At 44.4% G+C, this 25425-nt stretch overlaps 1 protein-coding gene across 1 annotated transcript in view; it reads right to left on the minus strand.

The window, feature by feature from the left end:
• The window catches only part of PAK2 (p21 (RAC1) activated kinase 2), a 52333-nt gene that overhangs the window by 21820 nt on the left and 5088 nt on the right, over nucleotides 1-25425 (minus strand). Inside the window, exon 2 of the mRNA XM_083178377.1 lies at nucleotides 1458-1669. Coding sequence (XP_083034503.1) covers nucleotides 1458-1647 — 190 coding nt within the window. The 5' untranslated portion in view covers nucleotides 1648-1669. The remainder of the gene's footprint in view (nucleotides 1-1457; nucleotides 1670-25425) is intronic.

The raw sequence follows: 25425 nt of genomic DNA on the forward strand, positions 1-25425 counted from the left end.
ATTACAAAGATAATGCGATTGTTGCAATTTATGAGGTTGGATGAATAAAATTACTTTTGATTAATGATTTGGTGATGAGCTCCTGCTCAAGTGATGATACAATAGAGGGCAAGTTAATACTTTAACACAGGCTTTAAATAGGTCACATAACTGTCTAATACTAAAGACCAGCATATTTCTGAAGGGTACATAATACACAAACTACTTAGTCGTAGTGCTTTATGCAGAAAAGCAGCTAAGGTTCCACAGCAGCAATGCTACTCCTGTGCTATTGCACGTCAAACCTGAATAATTTCTACCACCTAATATATCTTATATGGCACCTTCTCTAAACAAAGGTGACCGCTGGCCTGCCAAACACTGGGCCTCATTTACTATGCCTAGGTGTTCAGCTACGGAGCAATTATGGGTACAACGCATATGCGTCACTGCTGCAATATGCCTGTGTGACAACCAATAGTGGGAGGTGATTGGGAGTATCAGAACCATTTTTACTGTATTAAATGCTGACTGTAATCCTGTTTGCAGGAATCACATTTCCAGCATCTCAGCTGCGGTACTCATTCTGATTGATCATAAGCCCCGTACACACAGGGCCCCTCATAAGCCCCGTACACACTACTCCTGTAGTGCTTAGGACAGTGGTAGCCAACCCTAGCCCTCGAGAGCTATCAACAATGCACATTTTCCAGACAACCTAGCTGCTGCACAGCTGCAATCATTAATCACTGACACATTTTAAAAGATACACAGATGGAGCTAATTAGCTCACTTGTGATTCTGTGAGGAGACCTGCAAAACATGCACTGTTGGTAGCTCTCGAGGACTAGGGTTGGCTACCCCAGGCTTAGGATATATGGTGACTTGCCCTCAGCACTGAAGGTGTTAAAGAAGTGGGGTGGGTTACCTGTTCTATGCAGTCAGCATTAATGGGACAACGTGAAAAACATTGCTGCTCATAAAAGCTGCCTGTGCAGCTGGCTAGTGGCCATAATCGGCAGGGATATGGTCACTGAGTGACCATATCTCCGTGTATACGGGGCGACTGTCGCCGGGACCATGCTCCTGTGACCAGCCCTGGGGTGTAAGCTGGTTGGAGGAGCATGCTCCTGCGACCAACGGCTTCCCCCGGCTGAGAGTCTCATTTTAATCAGCTCTGGTTGCTGATGAAAATGGGCCACAGAGCAATATATTGCTCAGAGATCATATTGCTCCATGTGTACGGAGCTATAGACTCACTCAGGGAGTTGACGTTTGCCAGATCTGCGTTGATGCTTTGAATGTGCTGCTGGGTCTCTGGTGGGCATCGCTACACAGATACCCGGTGGCATATTTTCATACATCCTCCGAGTCAAAACTACAGTTGTTGGCAGCATGAGCGTATAACTATGAATCAGACCCACTGCCCAACAAAGTGAGCTTTATTTATATAGCACACGTTCTCCAACAGGACTCACCTTTCTCATTGCTGGAGAAGATGGATATGATCTTGTTTCTGGATGATTTTCTCTCTTCAGGGATCAGAGGAAGCGGCTTTAGACTGTGATTGCTAGACAGTGGATCTTTTGTTCCGGAGCTGAAAACTGCGCTGCTCATCCGCACCGGAGGGGCTGGTGGTTTATCTTCGAGCTCTCCATTGTCAGACATGGCTGCTGCAGCTGAGTCAGACCTAGAGAACCAGATAGAAACACAATCCATCAATTCACAGCCCAAAATGGTCACACCTAATATTTACTTTTGCAAAAATCAAACAGCAGCTGGTGACTTGGTGGAAAAATTTACGAAGATGGGTGTTTTATTGAAGATGGGATGTAACCCATAGCAACCAGTCTGACGCTATTACTTATATATTTAGCACCTTCTAGAAAATAATAGATAGGATCTGATTGGTTGCTAAGGGCAACATCTCATCTTCAATAGAACTCATATCTTAGTAAATAGAGAAATACCCCATGTCGACCTTTTGACTGCTGACCTAGAACAGGTCGACCTAATGTCCCTGTTGACCTAACCCCATGTCAATCCAGTGACCGCATCACTCCCATATGTGTTACAATACTGTGTGTGGTGTATTGGTCGCAAGCAGCTGGATGTGACTTTCAGGCAAGTCTACCTTTTGAGCTCCTGTAGTGCTTAGGATATATGGTGACTTGCCCTCAGCACTGAAGGTGTTAAAGAAGTGGGGTGGATTACCTGTTCTATGCAGTCAGCATTAATGGGACAACGTGAAAAACATTGCTGCTCATAAAAGCTGCCTGTGCAGCTGGCTAATGGGCAGGATTCACACAAGTGTCCAGTAACAGTGATTGCTGTGCCAGTAACAGGGATTGCTTAGCCAGGTACTGGGGGTAGTAGAACAATGAAACAATAGCATAGAGAGAAGGACAGAGGGAAACGCATTCTGACCAGTCACACGATATTATGCTTCTTTCCTGCACTGTGCACACAATGATTGCCATCATTTTCATTCCACAGGCCTCAATCATGTTACATATATTACTAGGCTGCTTTCAGTAAACCTCCCCCAACACTAGGGATTAAAATTAGCCTCCTCCACATATCGCCCAACCAGTAACCCAAATCTCAGAGAAGCGCCCTCTTAGCGGGAAAGTCAAAACTGGCACCGTATCGCCAGAACTGGGACAGTCAGAAGGTATACTTCAGCCCATACAGTGGATGATTCCACAAGTACATAAACCTAAATGATTTAGCAGGTTGGATATGTCGGCGGTCAGAATACAGACACCGGCATCTCCACTGTCATAATACCGGCAGAAACAAACAACTAAACTAACGCAACCGATCCCCTACCGCAGCCTAACCCTTACACTTGCCACCTGTATCCTAACCTTTATATTCTTACAGGTGTTGGAATTCTGGGGCAGTCATCTGACCATGAGCATCCCATCTGTCAGGATACCAACTACATCCCAAATTAGCAGCTGTTCTAAAGATACAGTGGAGCAGATGTATTAAGCCTGGTAAAGGGATAAAGTGGTAATAAAGTGGAAGGTGATAACCAACAGCCAATCAACCAACTGTAATTTTTCAAACACAGTTGATTGGTTGGTGTGTTATCATCTTTCACTTTATCATTACTTTTCAAGACTAAAGGTGGCCATACACAGGCAGATTTATCTTCAGATCTGGCTGGTTGGACCAGAATCCTGGTTATGGATGAGAGCAAATGACAGTTGACCATTTGCTCTGAAATGCTGGAAAACTGACAAACTGTCACTCATCCATAACCATGTTTTTGTTCCAACCTGCCAGATCTGAAGACTAGTAAGATAAATCTTACTAGTGTATGGGCACCATAAAGGTGCCCATACAAGGTGCCGTGTGATGCAATACACGCTCCCACGGGCATCCCATCACACAGTACATAAAGTCTGTGCAGCCCGTGCTTTTTGAACTAGGTCCCGATGGCATCGCATGCAAATCACATGCGATGCGATCTAGTTCAAAACGCACAGGAATATTGTACTGTGTATGGCATCTTTACTACATCTGCCCCTGTGAGCAGGTAACACTGTAATAAACACAAAGAGGAATAAAAACACAAATATAGTACAGCAAATGTCACTATTCACCCACATACTATAATATCATCAATAAATATTTTTCCACATTGAAGTATTCACTAATACCCCTTTTACACCAAAACGCCGCGTCGCACCCGGGTTCTTGCACCCAGCTTCAACCTGGGTGCAACCTAGGGGTTGTGTGCGCCCCCTGCCCAACCTCCATTGGTTGGGCTCCCCCATTGGTGTAAATACCAGTTTACACTGCCAGCCACTTGGGTCCTCCCCGTGTTCCACCCTGGTCAGGACCAGAGTAGGATTCACGGGGAAATGGACCTGTGTTTTTTTCCAGTACCTTTTACACCGACACCCAGGTCCACGAGGCAAAACCCCGGGTTTGGTGTAAAAGGGTTATACATCTCTTCTATCTCCAGATGAGCATGGGTGCTGTTCTCTTCCTGAATGTTCCTACTGCTCAGAGGAACTACGTTATAGAAGGTGTACAATAAAGCAGCAATATGCCAGATTCACCAATGACTATCTCGTCAGAGTCTGTTTAATTAAACAGGTCAAATCAGAACTGAGAAACACAAGGGGACAGTAGGAGTCTTTAGAAGATCATGGATCATGTAACCCCCCTATCTCTTGTGTATCTGCCATATTAATAACATTGGCAATGAGCTCTATGTTAGAAGTTAGTCTTAAGGCATAAGTGTATGTGTTATACAGGCAATGTGGGAGATGTATCAAGCAGTGTAAACGGTGCAGAAGTTGCACATAGCAATGAATCATCTTTGAGGTAGTATTTATGAAATACATTGCTATCAATGAACAGGTAGAAGCTGATTTATGGCTTTGTACTTCTGTGCAGTATTTCCTTAGCAGCAATACCATTAACTTCACAGGGCAGGATGTAATGTAAATCGCCAGACATGTGGGGTGCCGGGCCCATCTCCGCACAATTATTTACTAGGCATGGTTTTGTCTTGTAAAGGATAGTCCCTTAAAACAAAAGCCAGAGATTAGACTGCATTCCTCACGCCAGGCGATTTCAGACTTAATTACATTCCGCATTTAGATGTCCAAGGTCCCTTTCATTGTGCAATGCGGTTATACTGTACTGCAGTATTTGCTTTCCCATCGTACCATTGCCCAATGCAAGCGCTTCTACCCTTCTGTAAAATTATATATCTGTAAAGCACTTTCTGTGAAGATTTACTGCTACTAATCCCTGCGGCCTATTGTGGTCTGTGTGAGGAGGAAGTGCACAGAGGTTTGTACTATGACCGCCAAAGAAAAAGAACAATTAACAAAATGGAGGGGGATTCAATTGTCAGTGCGCCGGCAGCCAGCTCAATAAAGCTATTTAATTGTTGCTCCATTGGAGCAGGAACAGCTGCACTTTAACTGGCACTCCTCTAGGGTGGCAGGCTGAAGTGAGCAATAAGTAACCCATTTGAGGACTTTTTGCAGCACGCCGTTCATTTAGTTATATTTAGTCACTCTGCACAGCCAAACCCAACCATAAATAATGCAATCCGCGCAATAAAAAGCAACAATTAAATATCAGCCTAACCCGCCCCAGCGTACTTACGTTCAGCATTCAGACAGTCAGGGTATGCCTCTGGCATACTAATTGATGTTGGGATTCCGGAGTCTGACTGCTAAACACATCCCTCCGAAACATGGTCCTCAAGGTATCCAGGTTTTAAAGATACACGTCTTAGCATAGATGGTTAAATAAAATTGACTGAGGCACTAATTAAGTCACTTGAGGCCAAGCATGGATATACTGTACTTCAAACCTGGACTGTTAGGGTGCCTTGAGGACCACATTTGGGACCCTCTGGTCAAGCTTCTTTGATCACTCTCTCTATGCATTGCAGACGTGTGCAGCTTGTGCTTCACCTGTCATATAAAGAATGGTATGTGATCTTTGGCGAGAATACAATAAACACTAATCCAGGGTAAGGGAAAGAGGGTGATGGTGGTGGTGTGTTACAGGTATTAAAATCTCCAGTATGTGGTTCCCAATTGGTGTCAGTGAAAGCGGAGAGCAAAGGATGTGTGCCTCCCTCTAGCATCTTAAGGTGCGTACACACGTACAGATTTTTCTGTCTGATCTATCTGGTGGGAACAAACACCTGGAAATGTATGGTAGCAAAGGACAATCAAAAAAGTTCTTCCCAAACGCTTGAAAACAGACAGGGATCAGTCAGACAAATTGTTTAAATCAGGCATGTCCAAACTGTGGCCCTCCAGCTGTTGTGAAACTACACATCCCAGCATGCCTTGCCATAGTTTTAACAATCCCTACTAGCAAAGCATGATGAGACTTGTAGTTTCACAGCAGCTGGAGGGACATAGTTTGGACATGCCTGGTTTAAATCATTCGGATATAACAAATTTAACAAACCATGTTTTTTTTTTCCCCTGCATTTCGGTGGAAATTTTTAATTGTCATATGCTCCCATACATTTCCAGGTTTTTGTTCCCACCAGATAGGTCAGGCAGAAGAATCTGTACGTGTGTACGCACCTTTAGACATCTTAGAATAGACTAGCTGATGTGCCCGGTTTCAAAAGGTTTGCTGATTATAGCATTTTACCCCCAAATTCCTACTTATTGGGTGGCTGCAAATATCTGTCGCAGTTTCCAGACCACCGAGCAGGGCACATGTTCTAGGTCACTCAGCAGGTGCACAGGGAGAGTTCCCAAAAAAGAAAACAATTTCAAGTGCACAATGGGGACGTATTGTAAATGTCAGACGGATGTTTTGCCAAATAAATGTAGCAATCAATTACACTACATAGAATTTTCAGCAAATCTGTTATGCACCAAGACTATTAATTTGGTATATGATGTGCCCTGCTCAGGCAACGGCATCACAGAAATATGTCACCAATAAAAGTCTACACTTACACATCCGGTAGCACGGAGGAGAAACCATTGCTCACCATCAAATTACTTCTCCAGCATGTGATGTCAGTCACCTGCCTCGAGGATGCGTGGGCACGCCCAACAGTTCCATGGGTGGGCTCAGCTGGTTTTTTGTGGGCACACCCACCCATGTGTCCGCCCCCTACCCGTCCACTCTAGAGTGAACACCACAGCGAGTGTGAAACTCACTGGATACGTTGGCGTGTGTGTCTGAATCGCCCACAAAGCACCAGTATGTGCAGGGAATGAGCTACGGATCATGCACATATGAAGCAATTCCTCTATGCTTCCTATACACTGTGGGCAGACAATGTGAAATCACAAAAAGGCCAAGTTTCAGAACGTAACAAGAAAGCCAACAACATGGCATTATCTACTTCAATACCAAAGATTTTTTTACAACATTAGCAAAAATTGTGCAATGATTATAATTTTCATTCAATTAAGTAAAAATATGCTGAAGTTACAGTTACACAAGGAACACAAAATAGGAAAACCGCTGATAGCTGCTCTGGTCCCAATCATTAAACCCGCTTCTGTCAGCTCTAACCACTGTAACGGTGTTCTGTGCCTCTGGGTAATTTGAACTTTCACATTACATCATGTGAGTGTATGGTAGCTTTAGAGCGGTCTCATTCCTTGGCCAGACGCTATACTACACAACGTGTATGTGTGGGCTTGCTATTAATACCTTCAAAGGGAGACAATCGCTTAACATCCATGCTATAACCTTAGAGGCTGCATTTAATATTATAAAAAAAATAATGATTGTTTTGCAAATATGTAGCTTTTATGTAAAAATAAAGCACTTCACTATCACTATTTAGGCATGTTCTCCTGCTTATGTCAATTCTGTGTCACTCCTGTCTGTCCGCCCATAACCTTTAGAATGGAATACAGAACTGCTGCAGTGTGAATGGGTAACCCGGGCCCCGTTCATACTACATGCAGGAGAAATGATGATGCGCTCTGCCACTTTTCTGATGTCAGCAACTTAGTTTATTGCTGGGTCACTGTGGCGGACTATCATTGCAAATGCCTGGTTGCTCCCAGGATGGACCAGTGTCCAAATCCCATGTGTGACCCGGCATGTGAGAGGGGTAGTTGTTTACCATGTAGTTGTCCTAAATTGCCTTGTTCTGTAATTATTTGTTTTTTGCTCATTTATGCTTATTGTTAGGTGCTGCAAACCCTTAAGGTGTGTACACACGGGTGCAATTTCATGTAAAATCGCTGGCAATATGGTCGCTGAGCGACCATATTGCCAGTGATTTGGAGCGCAGATAAATCGCCAGCTGCACGCTCCCGTGTGCACTGCCTAATGGTCGCTGGAGCATGCTCCTACGACCAGCGGCTTTCCCCGGCGATCGCTGTGCCGGGAGGTCAGCGCCGGGGAGATCAGCGTTGATCTCCTCAGCCCCGTGCCGCTGCTCCCCCCCTCCTGCTATCAAAGTGACAGCAGCAGCGTCTGCTGCTGCTGCGCTCCCCCTCCGCCCCGTAGCAGTGTCTCCTTTTCATCGCTGATAAAAAGGAGACACTGAGCAATATGATTGCTGGGGATATATTGCTAGCAATATATCGCTAGCAATCATATTCCACCGTGTGTACACAGCATTATGGTGCCATATAAATAAATACTGATAATAATAACAACAACAACAAAAGAATTAAGCAACCTCACCCCAAAACAAAACCAGAAAGTGTCCGATAGCACAGAATCTGAGATTGTGCACATTTGGAGGCAGGAAAGCCAAGTTAGGAGCTGGCACTTAGCCACCACCTTGCTCCAGACCGCATACAGGCTGTACAACATTCCCTGCAATGTATTTCAGGTAAATAAAACATATGGCATGTGAGGCAGCAACAAAGAAGTTTGGGGTCAGAAGACTTTTTGCCATTGTAAAGCCGCTAGCTAGAAGAATATAAACAAGCTTTCCACGGCATGTAAACCATTTCACAATTAGGTTGTAGCACACAAGCCAAACATTTCACCCTCTGAGAAAACAGGCATTGTTCTCTGGCTGGAGCTGGTTATTTGTGCAGTGGAGCCAGGCACCTGCAGCACTGGCAGATTCTACTAATGCCGTCTCTGTCCTGTGCAGGAAAGGGAACAAACAGCAGTTACTTCATAGGAGGAAACAAGTCAGAAAGCAAGCACTTGTAAACACCCTCGCCACTAATGGGAAACCAGCAGCCACTTCAAAGAACAGTCCGGGGACTGTGCAACTCTGGCATATTATAAACAGTGACTCACAGCTGTATTTTAGGGGGTTACCCACTCCAGTTGCATCACATAGACCAAGTCTGGACAGCATGACAGCTGGTCAGATTGCTATTGATTGTACTTGTAGTATCACAGGTTGTCCAGACATGATATAGACAGAAGCATGAAACAAGCTCACTAATGGACGTATTCAATATCAGGAGCAGTTGGTTTGAATCCCTCTTTGTCACAACCCAGCTAACGGGGATCCTTGAACCAATGCTAAATACCCAGTAGAAAACCCCAACTGTTTGCAGAATGTTACACAAAACCAGTGTTGGTTTAAACCAAAAAATCCACAATAGTTTAAACCAAATGTATTAATTTTTTTTTTAACCACTGGATTTTTTTTAATAGGCTGCAACTACAGGCACGGTGCCGGGACTTCTTCAAAAAAGCCTATTAGAAGAGAATCCCCTTGGTATGATTCCACAGAATGTAATCTCTAACGAGCAGGGCCCTCTCTCTTGTGGTCCTCAGTGGGGAATACGGTCATTAGGTCTACAGCAATTAGGTCGACAAGCATTGTGTCGACACCACTAGGTCGACAAAACATTAAGTCGACATGGGGTTTTTCACAGTTTTTTGAGTCAACATGTGCCAACAGGCGGTATTTCATGCCCTACCATCCACTAGGGCATGGTGGGAGAATAAAATAGTGTGCTGTGTTAATTTTGTTGGAAGCCAATGTACCTACCTGTATATTTTTGGATTGTGGGAGGAAACCGGAGTACCAGGAGGAAACCCACGGGGAGAATATACAAACTCTGCGCAGTTAGAGCCACAGCGGGAATTGAACCCATGACCTCAGTGCTGTGAGGCAGTTAAGCTAACCATTACACCATCCGTACTGCCCTAGTACTTTAATATAACGGAGATGCGTTCAAACTGAGGATCTCCAGCTACTGTGGTACGGTAAGCATAAGCATGCCCTGCCCGCTAGATTCTAGAATTGGCAGTTCTCAACCATCTGTTGTATAAACATCTTCTACAGTACACCAAACATTTAAAAAATGCAGCAAATAGACAACACTGGAATGGATACAGACTTTATTCCCTGCTGCATCACGCTGGACACCAGATCCCACCTGTACTACATGAGAAAACATGTGAACAACGTGGGCTGACTGGAGACTGATCATATCCAACAGCTCGGAGCTCATCTGTGCCAGAGAATCTCGCAACAGGATAGTTTCTCAACATCACATCCATATCCCCTCAAGGGCTGAGAGATTATATCAGATTTGCTGTATTGCTACACCTTACACGGCGGGCAAGGCCTATTTCATATTCCTGTTCCGATGCCGAGGGATGTCTACACAAAATTGCGCACCAGAGACATTCGTCTGAACAAAAACAGCAGATTTTGTTTTCGAAGGTTAAAAGAATAGGATGAATTGATTATATACCAATAATAACAGTGCAATTCATCCAAATGAAGTAGTTTAGAATACTGAATATAACATAACCTCAGCTTGACAGGAAAAAGGATACGCCGTTCCACGGGCTAAGAATGTGTATATAAAAGGCAGTTCCGTCCAGGATTTCCTATTGGAAAACCACTTATTCTCCCAGTATAACTCGCTCATAATTAGACTTACAGATGAGGGGAGGTTTGCTCCTCCCATTTCACCCACTAGCTGACAGCTACGAGGTTTAGATGTGTAAATCTGCTATTCCTGTCTAAAGAGAGACTTGGTTTGGGCACCCAAACTACGCACTTCAGCAAATGTTTTACTTGCACCTCAAGAAGGGCCTACATGTTGTTCAATCTAGCACCCTGCTCCTTGTAAAATCCTTGTAGTTCCTCCTTCCTGCCTGGGGTGTCGCTGTCTGCTGTGGTACTTCAAGAACAGTCTGGTTTTGTATCTCAATGGTGAGATACAAAAGAGACTGTTGTAGAAGCACCACAGCAGACAGCGACACCCCATGCAGAAGGAGGAACTGCAAGTAATGAAAACTACTACAGTAATTGGTGTCTGAACAAAGAAACAATGGCATAGCTCTAATAGAATAAATAGGGTAGCCTCACTTCATACAAAACTATTCCCCTTTTACATGCTTTTTTTGGAGATTCTCCTTCTTTGCAGGTAATGGAGGGAAGGGTGCTATGGAATAGAAAGGTATCTACTGCAATGGATGTCAGGGTAGTGATGGAATAGGAGGACATGACTGCCTTGTTATTCACCTCTGTAAGCATAGAGTGCACAGGCACTTTCATCGGGATGCGGCGGTCGGGATCCCGGCGTTCAGAATCCCGACACTGGCATCCCGACCGCCGAAATCCCGAAACTTTCTCCCTCCGTGGGTGTTCACGACACCCATAGAGGGAGAATAAAATAGCGTGCCGAGCGTAGCGAGGCACCGGGCCCGCTGCGTCGCGAGTGCAGCGAGCCCGCAAGGGGGGCGATCCACGCCCCCCCCATGTCGGGATTTCGACCGCCGGGATCCCGACCGCTGGGATTACGTATCGGATCCCTTTCATCCGCTCTAGAACACAGACTGATGGTGACCGCACCAACTGACTATATACTCAGACATACTTATAGCATCAAACGCTGGAACACAGATCGCACAGACTGATCTGCAGCTCCTAGCAGCAAGTCACATGGAGATAGGAAACATCCCTCCACAGGACTAATTACCTTATGTTCCCCAATGCCGGGATCAGTACTGCCAGGTGTTACTGGATTACAAGGGTCGACACCAAAATGTTGACACGCACAAGGATGACCATGACAAACAAACAAAAGGTTGACATGTTTTTTTCCCGCTTTTTAGTGAATGTCAATAAGTGAGCGTGGGGACCCCCAATAAGTGTATCGCGTACCCTTGCATGGCTCGCTCGGCACCATTGGAGTCAATGTGGATGATAAAGCTTGAAATTACCCAAAAAAATGAAGAAAAGAAAATGATGAAAAAATGCATGTCGACTTTTTTTGTGTGTCAACCTTTTGACTGTCTATCTAGACACTGTTGAACAGTCCTCTAGATACCGAGCAGGTAAGGTGGTGGTTCCCAATCCATGTGGCTGGGCACAATGGGGTGTTGTGCAAGGCTCTTGCAGGGGTGCCTCGGATTGGTGATCCAGGACCAATGAAACATTTTTAGGGTTAAAGTGACAGGCAAAACCAGTGCTAGTGGCTGCCAGTCATAAAACATCCATCTGCCACCCTGCTGGTCAATAGTCTGCAGTTAGTGGATTTGCTGCATTCTCGCGGACCTTGGCTCAACTCACCAAATAGCTGTTTTATCCACACGTAGGTGACAAATGCACTTTTATACATAGTGCAGAATAGTGAACAAACTAATCAGAAAGAGCAAATTGTTTAGCAAAGCTGAAAGGACTCGGTGATAAATATAAACTAGTGCTCAGATGACGGCTGTATCAGATAACCCAAACCCAGCAGCAGCAATGCAAGAGACGCCTCAGCATTTCCCACCTCTCCATAAGAACCTGTATGCAGCAGGAACACGCTGTACAATCACAGTGCACATGATCACACATCTGGATTGTGCACATCTTGGCGGGCTTACACATAAATTTGTGCAAATATCTGTAACCAATATCTCTGAATTCTATTATCATGTAGTGTTCCATTCAGTTAGCTGGGGGAAACAATATATTTTTTACTTTCCCAGTATTAAACCCTCCCTTGCATGCACCAGAGTGGTATTACTAAACTAATTGAGCATCTACCAGTATGTATATAACAGTCACTGGTGTGTCAGGCAAACAATGTGTGTCACAAATTTGATATATGTCAATATGAGACACCATCAGAGGGGGCGAGTCAATTGTTAAACGGGCATCCATAATTGCATATCGCCCGTCACTTCAGGCTGGGCTGTAAGCAAACATTTGGGTGCCCATTGTTTGTGTTTTTTGCACGCTGATCTCGCCAAGAAGTAACTAATTTAGCTGCACAAAATGGCAAAACCCAATCTACTGTAAGCACTGGGCGCAATGAGAAAAGTGGGCTTTGTGCCGTACCTGGGTGTGGAGGATGGCGGTAACTGAATTCCCACATAATGTCGACCGGTGTACCGGCCTCTGGGTGTCCTGCCAGAGCCCTGTGGCCGATGTGCCTCCTGTCTCGGCCGGGGGCAGGGGTCGAGAGTGCTGGGTCCCTTCTGTGCCAGGGTGATCTACCTTCTACCATGGCAGTGATAAAAAAAAATACAAATATCTTTTTTTTACCAGTAAAACTCCAATCGCCAAGATTTTCAATGGTCCCATGCAGCAGCTCACCATATTCTTAATTGGTTATATACATGATCACCGCAGTGGGGACGCCACCAGTAAAATGACCGACACACCGATATGAAGGATGCTGACAAGGGCTCTGTATGTGCCCAAACACTCTCCCCCCCCCCCCCTACACTGCTAACGCTCCCCACTTCCAGCCACCCCCCACCCCCCCCCGTCCATCCCCTCCACAACCAAACTCCAACAATTCCTGGTAATGCTTAACTGCGGTAACCTGCTGCCTAAAACAGCCCACCCTGGCATAACTGCATTTGGGATGCTGGCTTTTGAGATTCCAGTGCCGGAATTCTGTCAGCTGGCACCCAGGCCGTCGGGATTATGACATTCTATCTTGGGCCAGATGTATCAAGCTTCACATAGTGATAAAGTGGAGAGTGATAAACAATCAGCTCTTACCTGACATTTTTCAAAACCAGCCTGTAACATGACAGGTAGGAGCTGATTGGCTGACTATCACTCTCCATGTTATCACTTTTTGAAGCTTGATACATCTGGCCCTTAATGAGTAGCCTATCTGAAATGAGACAAATGGTTGTCAATGTCCCAACTCCAATGAATTTCTCATTTAAGTAAAAAGGAAGTTCCCATTTAGGGATTAAACCACCATTTAGCTTATTTCAAACAAGCAGGGCATAAAAAAGGGCAGACAGGTGCGGTGTGAAAGTCTTTAGAAGGGGCCTGGCCAACCTGTTGTTCCCAAGGTGTGGTAGAACTACTAGAAAGTCCCTGCATTCCCTCCTACTGATAAGCTGGCAAAGCATGCTGGGTTTTATAGTTTCACAACAGCTGGAGAGCCATAGGATGGACAGGCCTGTTATCAGCAGCTTCTGCAAATCTATCTCTTACAGAATACCAAATACGTAGCAGACTGTTCAGTTATATTTTCTATCCCATATAATCTACATTTGCAAGGCAGAGGAGTTCATTATTAACCATGAAAAAAAAATGGTTTTCCAGAATACATAAGAAGAACCTTATTGTGTAAATACTCCATTTCAGCCTCACAATTTCAATCCTTGGTAGAGGAGGTACAGTATGTATTGTAATATTTGTGAGTAGATTTATCCTATGTCTTCCAACACAGGTATAGTTAATTTTCTCTGGCTGGGTGTCACACGCTGCTGTGGTACATCTAGCACAGCATGGTCTGTATTACAGCACTGATATGCAAGACCAGACCTGTGCTAGAAGCACCTCCGCAGAAACACCCCAGGCAAGGAAAGGAACTGCAGAGGTTTTGAAAAATGCTGAGCTCTAGATTTCAAATGTCTAATTCTATACATGACGCATCAGCATCAGACAAGAAAAAAAAGTATACAAATTGGTTCATCTATCATCATTTCAACCCACCCCAGTTCGAACAATATTGCAGCTATATCTCTATATATACCTGTCGCAGGATTGGGAGACATGTCCTAGCAGCAAGTGTTTTGCTTTATCCCGGTCTCCACACCAAGTAGCATCTTGTATGTGGTCATTAGGTCAGCAGTGTCTAGGTCAACAGTCAAAAGGTCAACCACTATTAATAGACAGTCAAAAGGTTGACACATGAAAAAGGTTGATATGGTTTAGGGTGACTTTCATGCGATTTAAGAAATATTATTTTTTTCACCATTTATGGAGGATGGGTTTTGCTGTGCAAGACGAAATATGCGACAATAGATGTGACCTCATACACCAGACAGCGGCAGACTGCAATGTGCCCTATTAGCATCCCAGATGCAGAGAAACACTCGCAGGGCGCTAGAGTGGCTGGGCAGGATATGATCATTAGGTCGACCACTAAAGGTCGACACATAAAATAGGTCGACATGGCCAAGGTTGGCGATGTTGGAAGGTTGACATGTGTTTCGACACGTGGAAAACTAATGTCGACTATTTGACTGTTGATCTTCCGACCTATTTTGTGTCAACCTAAGCCCTGTCGACCTTTAGTGGTAGAGCTAATGTATGTCGACCTTTATAGTGTCGACCCCATGACCCATACCCGGCTGGGCTGTGACAGCAACCTCACAGGAATTACAGGAAGTCACAGATGAAATAACGGAACTTGGTTCGAGAAAGAGCCGCGGTCGCCCCATTGTCATACTCTGTATACTAAGTGCAAGCTGGCATTGTCGTTTTCTCACTCAGGATTGCTTTATTCAGAAGAATGTGGGCAAGAACGATGCTTGCAATAGCCAATTACACATGCAGACACGGTATATTTGGCGAACAACTGCATTGTTAGGTAATTCAGCTCAACCCCCCCACCCCCCTTCCCTCAGCTGCAGCTAGATGTTGCCTAAGAGGTTAATTCAATTGTTGCTCCATTCGGACATGCATGGAGCGGTGGTGGGGTGCTAACAAGTTTCCTAAAGCACGAGCTGAAATATCTAAACACTCTGTGGTTTGGGGTCTGCAAATGGGAGTTTAAGCACCCTGACCTGGACTTCAGACAGGTTTAGCCACTTTGCACAGATTAACCCAGTACAATTGCATTTCTCCAGTGGGTGCAGAAAAAAAAAAAAAAATTAATTCCCCTTAATTATGTGTTGCCTAAATCATTACAAATATTGATGTTGGAATGCGACTGGCACAAACAGTGCCTAAAGACGTTCAGCAGCAAAGTGGTTAATAGGACAATGTTCCCAATAAACCGAAACTGAGAACAGTTACAACCCCTCGCATAACTCCCCTGTCTGACACATTATCGCTGCCCTGCTTTCAAAGAGAATATGTTCTTATCTTTATCTGTCCAACTGAAGATTGTAAATACATAAGTCAAACATGCTTCCAATCTTTTGGCAAAACCAGTGGAATTGAATGACTAATCAGATAGGCACGCAAGGGCCTTAAAGTAAAACATTCACGCTTGTGGCCGAAAAAATGCAGCACACACCTGTTTGGACAGAACTAAGAATATTTATTAGTCAAATTAATTCTTTACCTGAACACACCTGCCACCGTTCCAAACTCTTAAGCCTCGTACACACTGGGCGATAAAATGAGTGATATCGCTGAGTAGATCGCCCAGTGTGTATGCACTTGCTGGCGTGCGCCCCCGCGGGTCATTAATGACCCGTTTCGTCATCTGTGCATGTACAGCTGAGGGAGCGGATTGTTAACAAGGGCCATGCTGCAGAATTGCCCCTGTTCCCACCATCGACAAGCGTGTTGCCAATATCACATGCGAGCCGTGACACATGGATTGCTTAAAATTGGGGCCTATTTGTTTCAAATCCACACACCGTGGCTACAACTAGGGGGTGCAAAACAGAGAAACATCACCCACGGGCCTACCTATTGCTTCTTGTAACCAAAGGTGCAAGAAGAAATTTGTACAGTCCGTAGTTTAGGCTCCCAAATGGGAATTTGTTGGCCATCCCAAACTGTAGCTGGGATTAGCTGATATTCGCAGCTAAACCCTGTCTATTTAGGCACAATCAGTGCCATAAAAAAACAATTTGAATCGCAACTCCCGATTTCCTGTCACTTCAGACAGAAGATCGGGCATAAAAACAATTGCAACGCCCCCTAAACCACAGAATAAATCCCAAACCAAGCACGTGATGTGCTAAACAAAGCTTTAGGACCGTTTCCAGAAGGTATCAGATTTATATTAAATAGAGGAGAATTCAGTGCATTCCAGCAAAGCAATACTGAAAGGCTGTCGGACACTATCTGCCTGACTTGTTAGAGAAAAAAAACATTACATACATAACCTTGTAATAACCAAGGATTACCGAACAGGTCCCATACACACTGGAAGGACTTGGGACAGTTTGACATATTTCTACTTCTATGCAGATGAGTGCAATCTACTATAATGTGGCTAAATCTGACCAAACTACAAGTCCCATTTAAGTACTTAAACCAGTGATTTTTTTTGCACATCTCAGGTCACCGCCGGGGTGAGAGGAGTGGTGGACACAATTGAATGCCACACAAAAAAAGTTGAAAAATTGCCTAATCTGAAAAAAATCAAATAAAAAAAAAAACAGAAACAATTTTACTAATGCACAACTGTGTGACTACAGTAGTTGTATGGCTGGACATCACTATGCGCTCATGATGAGGAGTCTATTTTTATGCAAGGGCCTGGTGCAGTAGGCCCATCAGAACCATTAATCTGATCTAGGAGTGTACATCCAGACTGCATTGATCTATATCACTTTACAGTAACCTGACAGTGTGGCATGTTATGAAGCTCAATGTTACCTATGTGAGACTGCCAGAACAAATCTGTGCTCTAAAAATAAAAAAGGCCTGCAGGCATGGACTTTGTAAAGGCAGGTGGAATTCACTGGAGAATGTACGAGACACGCAGTAACAAGCCAAACAAGTGGAATCAAAGTTTTAGAAGAAAAAAAAACAAGCCCACAAGTCATCGCTGTATCACTGAGAATGTATGTACGGATTTCCACCTAACTCACATCTCCAATAAGGGCCCCAGGTGCTATGAAACCACACTCAGGGACAGTGCAAAAATACTTCTAGATCATGGCGCATAGCAAGAATTATAATACAGGCATGTTGAACAAGTCTGACTACAGTACAGTGTTTTTTGTCTTGCATAGCAAGGCTTAAGATAAAGCTGCGGACGAATGTATATCTTACAGCACTAATGAAGAGAATCCAAGGGTCTTTATTAAGCTGCAAAGGGCTATTTCAGGAATAAAATATCTGCATTCAAAAAGTGTACGTACCAGCAGTGAATGTTTTAGTACCACACACTTTGGAATTTCTGTAATGTCGCTTTATACAAGACACAACGGGGGTTATACTGGTTGACACGCTCAGATGCAAATTCGCACCACTTGCGAGTCAACCAAACCCCACCTTGCGAACGGTGGCTGGCCGCCACCCATTCGCAAGGTGGATTTGCATGCAGGGCTTATGAATGGATGTTACACAGTAACATCCATTCGAATCCTTGTGGTATCTGCCCCATCATTCAATGGTCAGTGAATGTAAAAGTGAATCCAAAGTCATTTATTATATGCGTGGGCGCTCGGGAAAGAAGTAAACGGCAAGCTGACATCTGGTGATGTCATCTGCCAGCCCCCCCCCCCCCCCCCCCCCATCGGCTATTAGCATAAGAACGGCCAGTGTTCTCATGGGAACGCCCATGAAATGCAGGGCGTTCCCAAATGCCACCGGACCCAGCGATCGCAAAGTTGTGCACGTGCACCCGACGAACAGAATGTTCGCCCTGGACGCACACACCCATCGCATGCAAACATTGGTCCCTGTACAAATGAGTGGACACAGCGAACAGACCTGAATAAGGTCCAAGTAGTAGTAGGTTCTCTAAACAGTTTTCCCACTAGGGGTCTGATTCAATTCAGAGCGACGTGCTGCGAATTTGGCCATGCATAATAAAATCTCCACGTTTTTGCTGCAATTGAATTCCAAACAATTGTCTGAGCAAAGTAAAATCATGTTTTATTTCTTGCACCAACCTCATCAGGTCAGAAGGTGGGGAAAGTTTTTATTTTTTAGGTTAAAATTGTTGAGCAAATCCCCCAGTACACCCCTCCCAATTATGCATTTGGCCGGTTGAATAGTATTATTTGGCAAAAAAAAAGGGACAAAAGTTTTTAGGAAATTTCTTAAAATAGCTTACAAATGGTTTGGATGATTCGGTCCATAAAGGTTGAGGTGTTGTTTTTGAAAGATCTGGCAGATGTACAGGTGTTTTTTCACCATCATTTTATAAACATTTAAAAAACTCGGGTGGAAAAAAAAAAATCACAGTATAGACATTTTTCTTTAACCTCAAATGTTGGAAACATGTAAATTTGCTAAAAAAAAACACTAGAACATTTGCTGGCTATACATTTTCTACTATTTGACTGCCAGAACCAGAAAGGAGCGATGGAGTCTCTGCAGCCGTCAAGAGCAGGTTAGTGACTGCTGGCGCACCAAGGATGATATCTCGACATTTCAGAACTGTCTAATGGATCAATGTTGACATGGTTTAATTGGACAAATCCAAAATCTCCATGAGTATCACTCGAGTATATCCCATTAGTGTAGTGGAAGCATCATTCCTTTCAGTGTTTGAAACACATTACAGCAGATTGAAGCTAGGAAGCCAGTCTGGGCAAGTCTGAATGCTAGATAACGGGTAAGGCATGCATTGCTTAAGGGCTTTCTTAAAACCTCTCGTGAGCACTTCTACAAGCGGGAAAGCTGCAGATTATACAGTCTGGTAATTTTACCTGTCACCAAATGTAACCATAGAAACATAGAATTTGATGGCAGATAAGAACCACTTGGCCCATCTAGTCTGCCCCTTTTTTTTTTAAACATGTTACCTCAAACCATATTTGATCCTTATTTTTTGTAAGGATATCAATATGCTTATCCCAAGCATGTTTAAATTGTACTACTGTATTTGCGTCTACCACCTCTGATGGGAGGCTATTCCACTTATCTACTACTCTTTCTGTGAAAAAATTCTTCCTCACATTTCCCCTGAATCTTCCTCCCTCTAGTTTCAGTGCATGTCCTCATGTTCTGTTGCTCCTCTTCCTGTGAAGAATGTCTCCCAACTGTACCTTGTTAAAACCCTTGATATACTTGAAAGTTTCTATCATGTCCCCCCTTTCCCTTCTCTGCTCTAAAGTATACATATTAAGATCTTTTAGTCTTTCCTGGTACGTTTTGTGATGTAGGCCATGCACCATTTTAGTTGCTCTTCTTTGTACAGTCTCTAATGTATTTATATCCTTCTGGAGATATGGCCTCCAGAACTGAACACAATACTCTAGGTGAGGTTGTACCAATGACCTATACAGTGGCATTATTACTTCTTTCTTTCTACTGCTGATACCTCTCCCTATGCAACCAAGCATCTGACTTGCCTTCTTCATTGCTTTGTTACATTGCCTACTTGCTTTTAAGTCCCCTGAAATAGTGACACCTAGATCCCTCTCTTCCTCAGTAGTTTCCATTATAGTGCCATTTATACTATATTGAGTCTTTGGATTTCTGAGACCCAAGTGCATGATTTTGCATTTTTTGGCATTAAACTGTAGTTGCCATTCTCTTGACCATTTCTCTAATCTACCTAGATCCTCAATCATTTCTTTTGCCCCTCCTGGTGTGTCTACCCTGTTGCATACCTTTGTGTCATCTGCAAAAAGGCACATTTTACCCTCAATTCCATTTGCAATATCACCAATAAAGATATTAAAAAGCACCGGTCCAAGTACAGATCCCTGGGGTACTCTACTTGTAACCTTTCCCTCCTTTGACTGTACTCCGTTTACTACAACTCTCTGTTTTCTGTCCAGCAACCACGCTCTTATCCATTCAACTATCTTAGAATCCAATCCCAAGCTTTCAAGTTTATTTTACAGTCTGCGATGTGGGACAGTGTCAAAAGCTTTTCTAAAGTCTAGATAAGCTACATCCACAGCCCCACCTTGATCTATTACTTTAGTCACCCAGTCAAAAAAGTCAATAAGATTTGTTTGACATGATCTTCCCCCAGTCAACCCATGCTGTTTTGGATCCTGTAAATTGCTGGTTTTGAGATATTCTACAACTCTTTGTTTTAAGAGTGTTTCCATCAATTTCCCTACTACTGATGTAAGGCTCACTGGTCGATAGTTGCTTACCTCTTCCTTGCTTCAACTTTTGTGCAATGGGATTACATTCGCTGTTTTCCAGTCCTCTGGGTTTACTCCAGTAGCTAGTGACTGGTTGAATAATTCTGTTATTGGTTTTACCAGCTCCCCTTTAAGCTCTTTTAGTATCCTTGGATGTATCCCATCTGGCCCCATTGATTTATCCACTTTCAGTTTTGAGAGTTCTGTGAGGACCTTCTCCTCTGTAAATGTACTTGTCTCTCCCTCAGTTTTCTGACTATACTTGCAACTTAACTGTGGCCCCTTCCCCTCTCTTTCAGCAGTGAATACTGAGCAGAAATAATTATTAATATTATCTGCTATTACATTGTCCCCCTCAAGAAAACTTCCACTCTCTGTCTTCAGTCTAATTATTCCACTTTTTGTTTTTCTCCTTTCACTTATATACCTAAAAAAAGTTTTCCCCCCTTTACCCACTGACTGGGCCATTTTCTCTTCAGCCTGTGCTTTTGCACATCTGATTACCTTCTTAGCCTCCTTCTGTCTAAAGGTGCCCATACACGTTACAATTATTGTATACAATATCGCATCTCATCGCATATCGGTTTTGCGATGAGATCAGATGAGATGAGATCTAGTACAAAAAGTATGTGCTGCACATCTCATCTGATCTCATCGCAAAACCGATATGCGATGAGATGCGATATTGTATACAATATTGTATACAATAATTGTAACGTGTATGGGCACCTTTACAAGATACACCTCTTTGTCCTAATTCTTCTGCGTCTGCTTAAAATTTCTTAAAGGCCAACTTTTTTGCTTTCACAATACTTGCTACTTCTTTTGCAAACCACAATGGCTTTCTTTTTCTTGTGTTTTTCCTAACTCTTTTGACACAAAGTTCTGTTGCTTTTAGAATTGCACTTTTTAAATTGTCCCACTTATCCTGCACTCCTTCCAAGTTCTTCCACTCTGCCAAAGAGTGGAAGAACTTGGAACCAATTACATATAGATTTCAAACAGCTTGTCTAGGTAACCAGGGCTGACACAATATTAAAACCAGTTACTCAGCATAAGTGCAGGAAGCTAAAGGTTGCAGCAGTGTATGGCCATTCGATCCCCCTTGAGCCGCCCGGGCAAAACTGCATGCAGTCCTCCTGCGTGTGATGTAGCATGCGACCCCATTCCACGCCGCCGGGAATGGGGTCCGAGTTGGAGGTCGGATATGCAGGCAAGTCCAACCTCCAGCGCCGTTCAATTGGATTGGACGTCTAACACGTGCGATTTTGACTGTTTTCACCGGATTCCCATTGGAATCGGATGAATGTGGCCCAAAACGCCTAAGTATATGGGAGCCTTAAGTAATGCAATTTCAACCTCTTGAAACCACCTGTATTACAAAATTTGGTACTTATGTAATATCTGGGCTCCCGTTTTTCTTATGAGACCGTGTCCCCTTGCGGGGCTCGCTGCGCTCGCCACGCTTCGGGCACGGTGGCTCGCTGCGCTCGCCACACTATATAAAATCAACTCCATGCGTAGTTGGATAGTAGGGGTATGAAAAAATGGGGTGCATTTAACATGGGAGCCCAGATAATACATAAGTACCCAAAAGTTGTATATACAGCATACATGAGAACATAATATTCACAAAGTGATAATTCTGTTAAAAGTGATGGATGTGATGCGCCGCAAACGCCGGCAGTGTAAGTATTTATATCACACAGATGGGCAAGGTAAAACCTGCAATGTCGGCACTACCAGAACTGGGTGATACATTATGTGTGCAGCACCAGCTCATAGCCTTGAACAGCATTCTGTCCAAACAGGCTCACTTAAGGCCCCCATACACTAGTGCGATTTACATGCAATTTGGGCACGTTACATGAGATAAAACGCATGTAATTGCCCAGATTGCATGTACATGACAAGAGGTGCAATACGCGTTTCCTTGCACATTGCATCGCACTTGCTAGGTCGTACCTGCTGCCGGAGAAATCCGTTGCTGGGTCGCCAGTCATTAGACCGGTCATGCGAGACATCGCCGCTCCAAGGTCTCCAGCCACTTCCGCCTCCACTCCTTCCTCCCTGCTCCAAAGGTGGAAGCAGCAGCCTCAGTCAGGAGAAAATCCTGACGAGGCTGCTGCTTCCACTGTCCACCAATGCTTTATTACATTAACATCAGCCCGTGACCCACGTCTGGATAGCCCCAGGGTTCAGCCTGGCCACGGTTCCCCTGGAGGGCCCCTACTCCTTTTGTCACGCGTGCTGGTTATAGAAATACAAGAGACTCCCCCCCCTGTATTTCTGTAACCAGGACCGGCTCAATGAGTCTGGGGCTTGTTACAGTGGGGTGGGGGGACCCCACCCCATTTTTATTATTTATTTTCCTCATTTCTTACACAGAGAAGCCTGCACGGATCTGACTGATTTTGCTTCTATAAGAAAATTGAATAGAAAAATAGTGCACATCTCACGGTGTGTAACCTCTATTAAAGTACTGTGCTCGATGCGAAAAGTAGTGCTTTTTGGTGGACTATTCTCACACATTTCTGCTTGCCACCTTAGGGTGCCAAATTGGAGTAACAATTGAATTACGCTGCCAGGATCTCGTTAGCTAGCGCTGCCAAGGAAACAATTCAATGGCTGACCTATAACATCTAAATCTTCAAAATTATTCTGAACAACAAATAAAGCCATTTGGACACACAAAAACGTATTCTTCGACCCTTTCAGCTAACCAGGATGGCATGACCAAAAATAATGGTTACCTGATTGAAGCAACAATTTAATTTGCTCTGTTGGGCGCTTCCCCGACACTGTAGAGCCTTCGGGGTGGTCGGACCCGCCCCCTTCAGTGACGCCGGCGGCCGGGCCTGCCCCTTTTCTTAATGGTGGCAGCCGGGCCTGCCCCTTTTCGTCACGGCCCGGGCACGCCCCTTCTGTGCCGCTGGTGGCCCGGGACCCCCACAAAACAGTGATGTCGGCAGGCCCGGTCCGCCCCCCTTACTCTTCCCCCCTGCAGCAGTGCGCCCTGCCCGTCCTAGTTCCTAGAAGGACTATATATATTGGTTATGACGTACTCCCCTTTTAATGTAAGTTGACACCCCTAAGTTTTTCTGCAAAAGTTTCTGTAATACTGAATGTGCTGTATTATACATCCCCTTGCAGTATTGTAACATGTTTGTGTCTATAGAGTGTAAAAGCTGCATCTCCCATTGCTATTGCTGGCATACCTCATTCCCCTGACACATCAGCCAAGGCCTGCAGGCAGCTCAGCGCAGGTTGCACTTATCCTGGTCAGCACTTTCTCTGGGAAATGCAGAGGAGGCGTTCTGTTCAGAACGGTGTCCTTTTAATTAGGAATGAACCACAGCTGTCTGCCTTTTAAGGCTTATTTACATTTGTGGTGTTATATGCATTCAGTTTTTAAGGTGGACTGTGATGAGTTATACCCCTTTTATACCAAAGCAATAACCCAGGTCAGTACTTGGTGTAAATGGGGTAAAAAATAAATAACCTGGGTCTAGTTACCCAGGTTCAAGGGCAGCGTAAACATGTAAACCAGCCCATCTGACGTGGAACCCGTTTACACCAATAAATGTTATGGGGGGGGGGGGGGGGGGGGGGCTGGCTGAAATTGTTCTATTTAAAGCCATGTAGAAGAGGCTAGTAGCTACCCTACCTATAGGGCCGATTCAGATTTCTTCGTCGATCTGAAAATTCACAGTCCGTCCGATTATCGGTCAGCCGCGCAGGTGCTGTCTGTGCGTGCAGAGCCAGCCAAAACACAGGCATTGGGAGGGAGGGTAGCTGACACCAGGGCCATCACAGCGCCATAAATACAAACCTGAAGAATATGTCATCTTAGTAAATGTGCTGTAATCTCTATTCCTATTTTCGCCGGTCATAACTGTTCACACATGGGATCAGCCGTAATCGTCCATTTTAATAATTCTCCACTGTACTGCTGAATTCAGGCAGTAATTCAGCAGAAAATAATACCCCTTTCAGACAGAAAAAAAGACCCGGGAATTTCCCTGCTCTTGCCGTGTCGACCCGGGTTTTTCTTCTGTCTGAAAGGGTCAACACGGGTCTAAAGTTCCGGGACTTCGACCCAGGTATTTACCTGGGTTTTTCCCGGGTCTGTATTCCAAAAACCCGGGTCGCCGGCTGTCTGAACGGAAACGACTCGGGTTTTTGGGATTATTAAACATTGTTAGGCACTGATTGGCTCTCCTGGTGGGGTGCTGGCTGATTGGTTGTGAGGATAGGCTTCTCTGATTGGCTGGGAAGGCATGGCAATGGAGCTGGCCTCTGAGGTCATTAGGGAGCTGAAAAAAGGATAGCATGGCCCACTGGTAGAAGCAAGAGGTGAGAGCTGCTGGCAGTGAGAGGGGAGGAGGATATCGGCAAACAGATGACTGGGACAGTGAAAGATGCCACAGTGTACTCAAACATTGCAAATATACTGACAGCCATGTGAGGTAACATGTACCTTCCAGTATATAAAAACAATAAAACTTGTTTACAACATATCCTTGTGTCATGCCATGGTTAATGCAATGAAGTGAGCAGTCAACACCCACTTTTGATGACCTCATCTCTGTGTGCCTTTAAAACTGTCCTATTCTTAGGACACACAGAGTTTTGCAGGAAAAATCCAGCTTCTGTGTGAAAGGGGTCCACACGGGAAATACCCGGGTTTTTGCTCCTGTGTGAAAGGGGGTCAGCCCCTTGCTGCCTAGTTGTACCCGGGTTTTTGTATCCGGGAAATACCTGGGTTTTTGGGATTTTTCTGTCTGAAAGGGGTATAAGACTGGATAATACTCCTCATTTTCCAGG

The sequence above is a fragment of the Crinia signifera genome, chromosome 3 (genome assembly GCF_055691185.1).
Source record: "Crinia signifera chromosome 3, ASM5569118v1, whole genome shotgun sequence".
Lineage (NCBI taxonomy): Eukaryota > Metazoa > Chordata > Amphibia > Anura > Myobatrachidae > Crinia > Crinia signifera.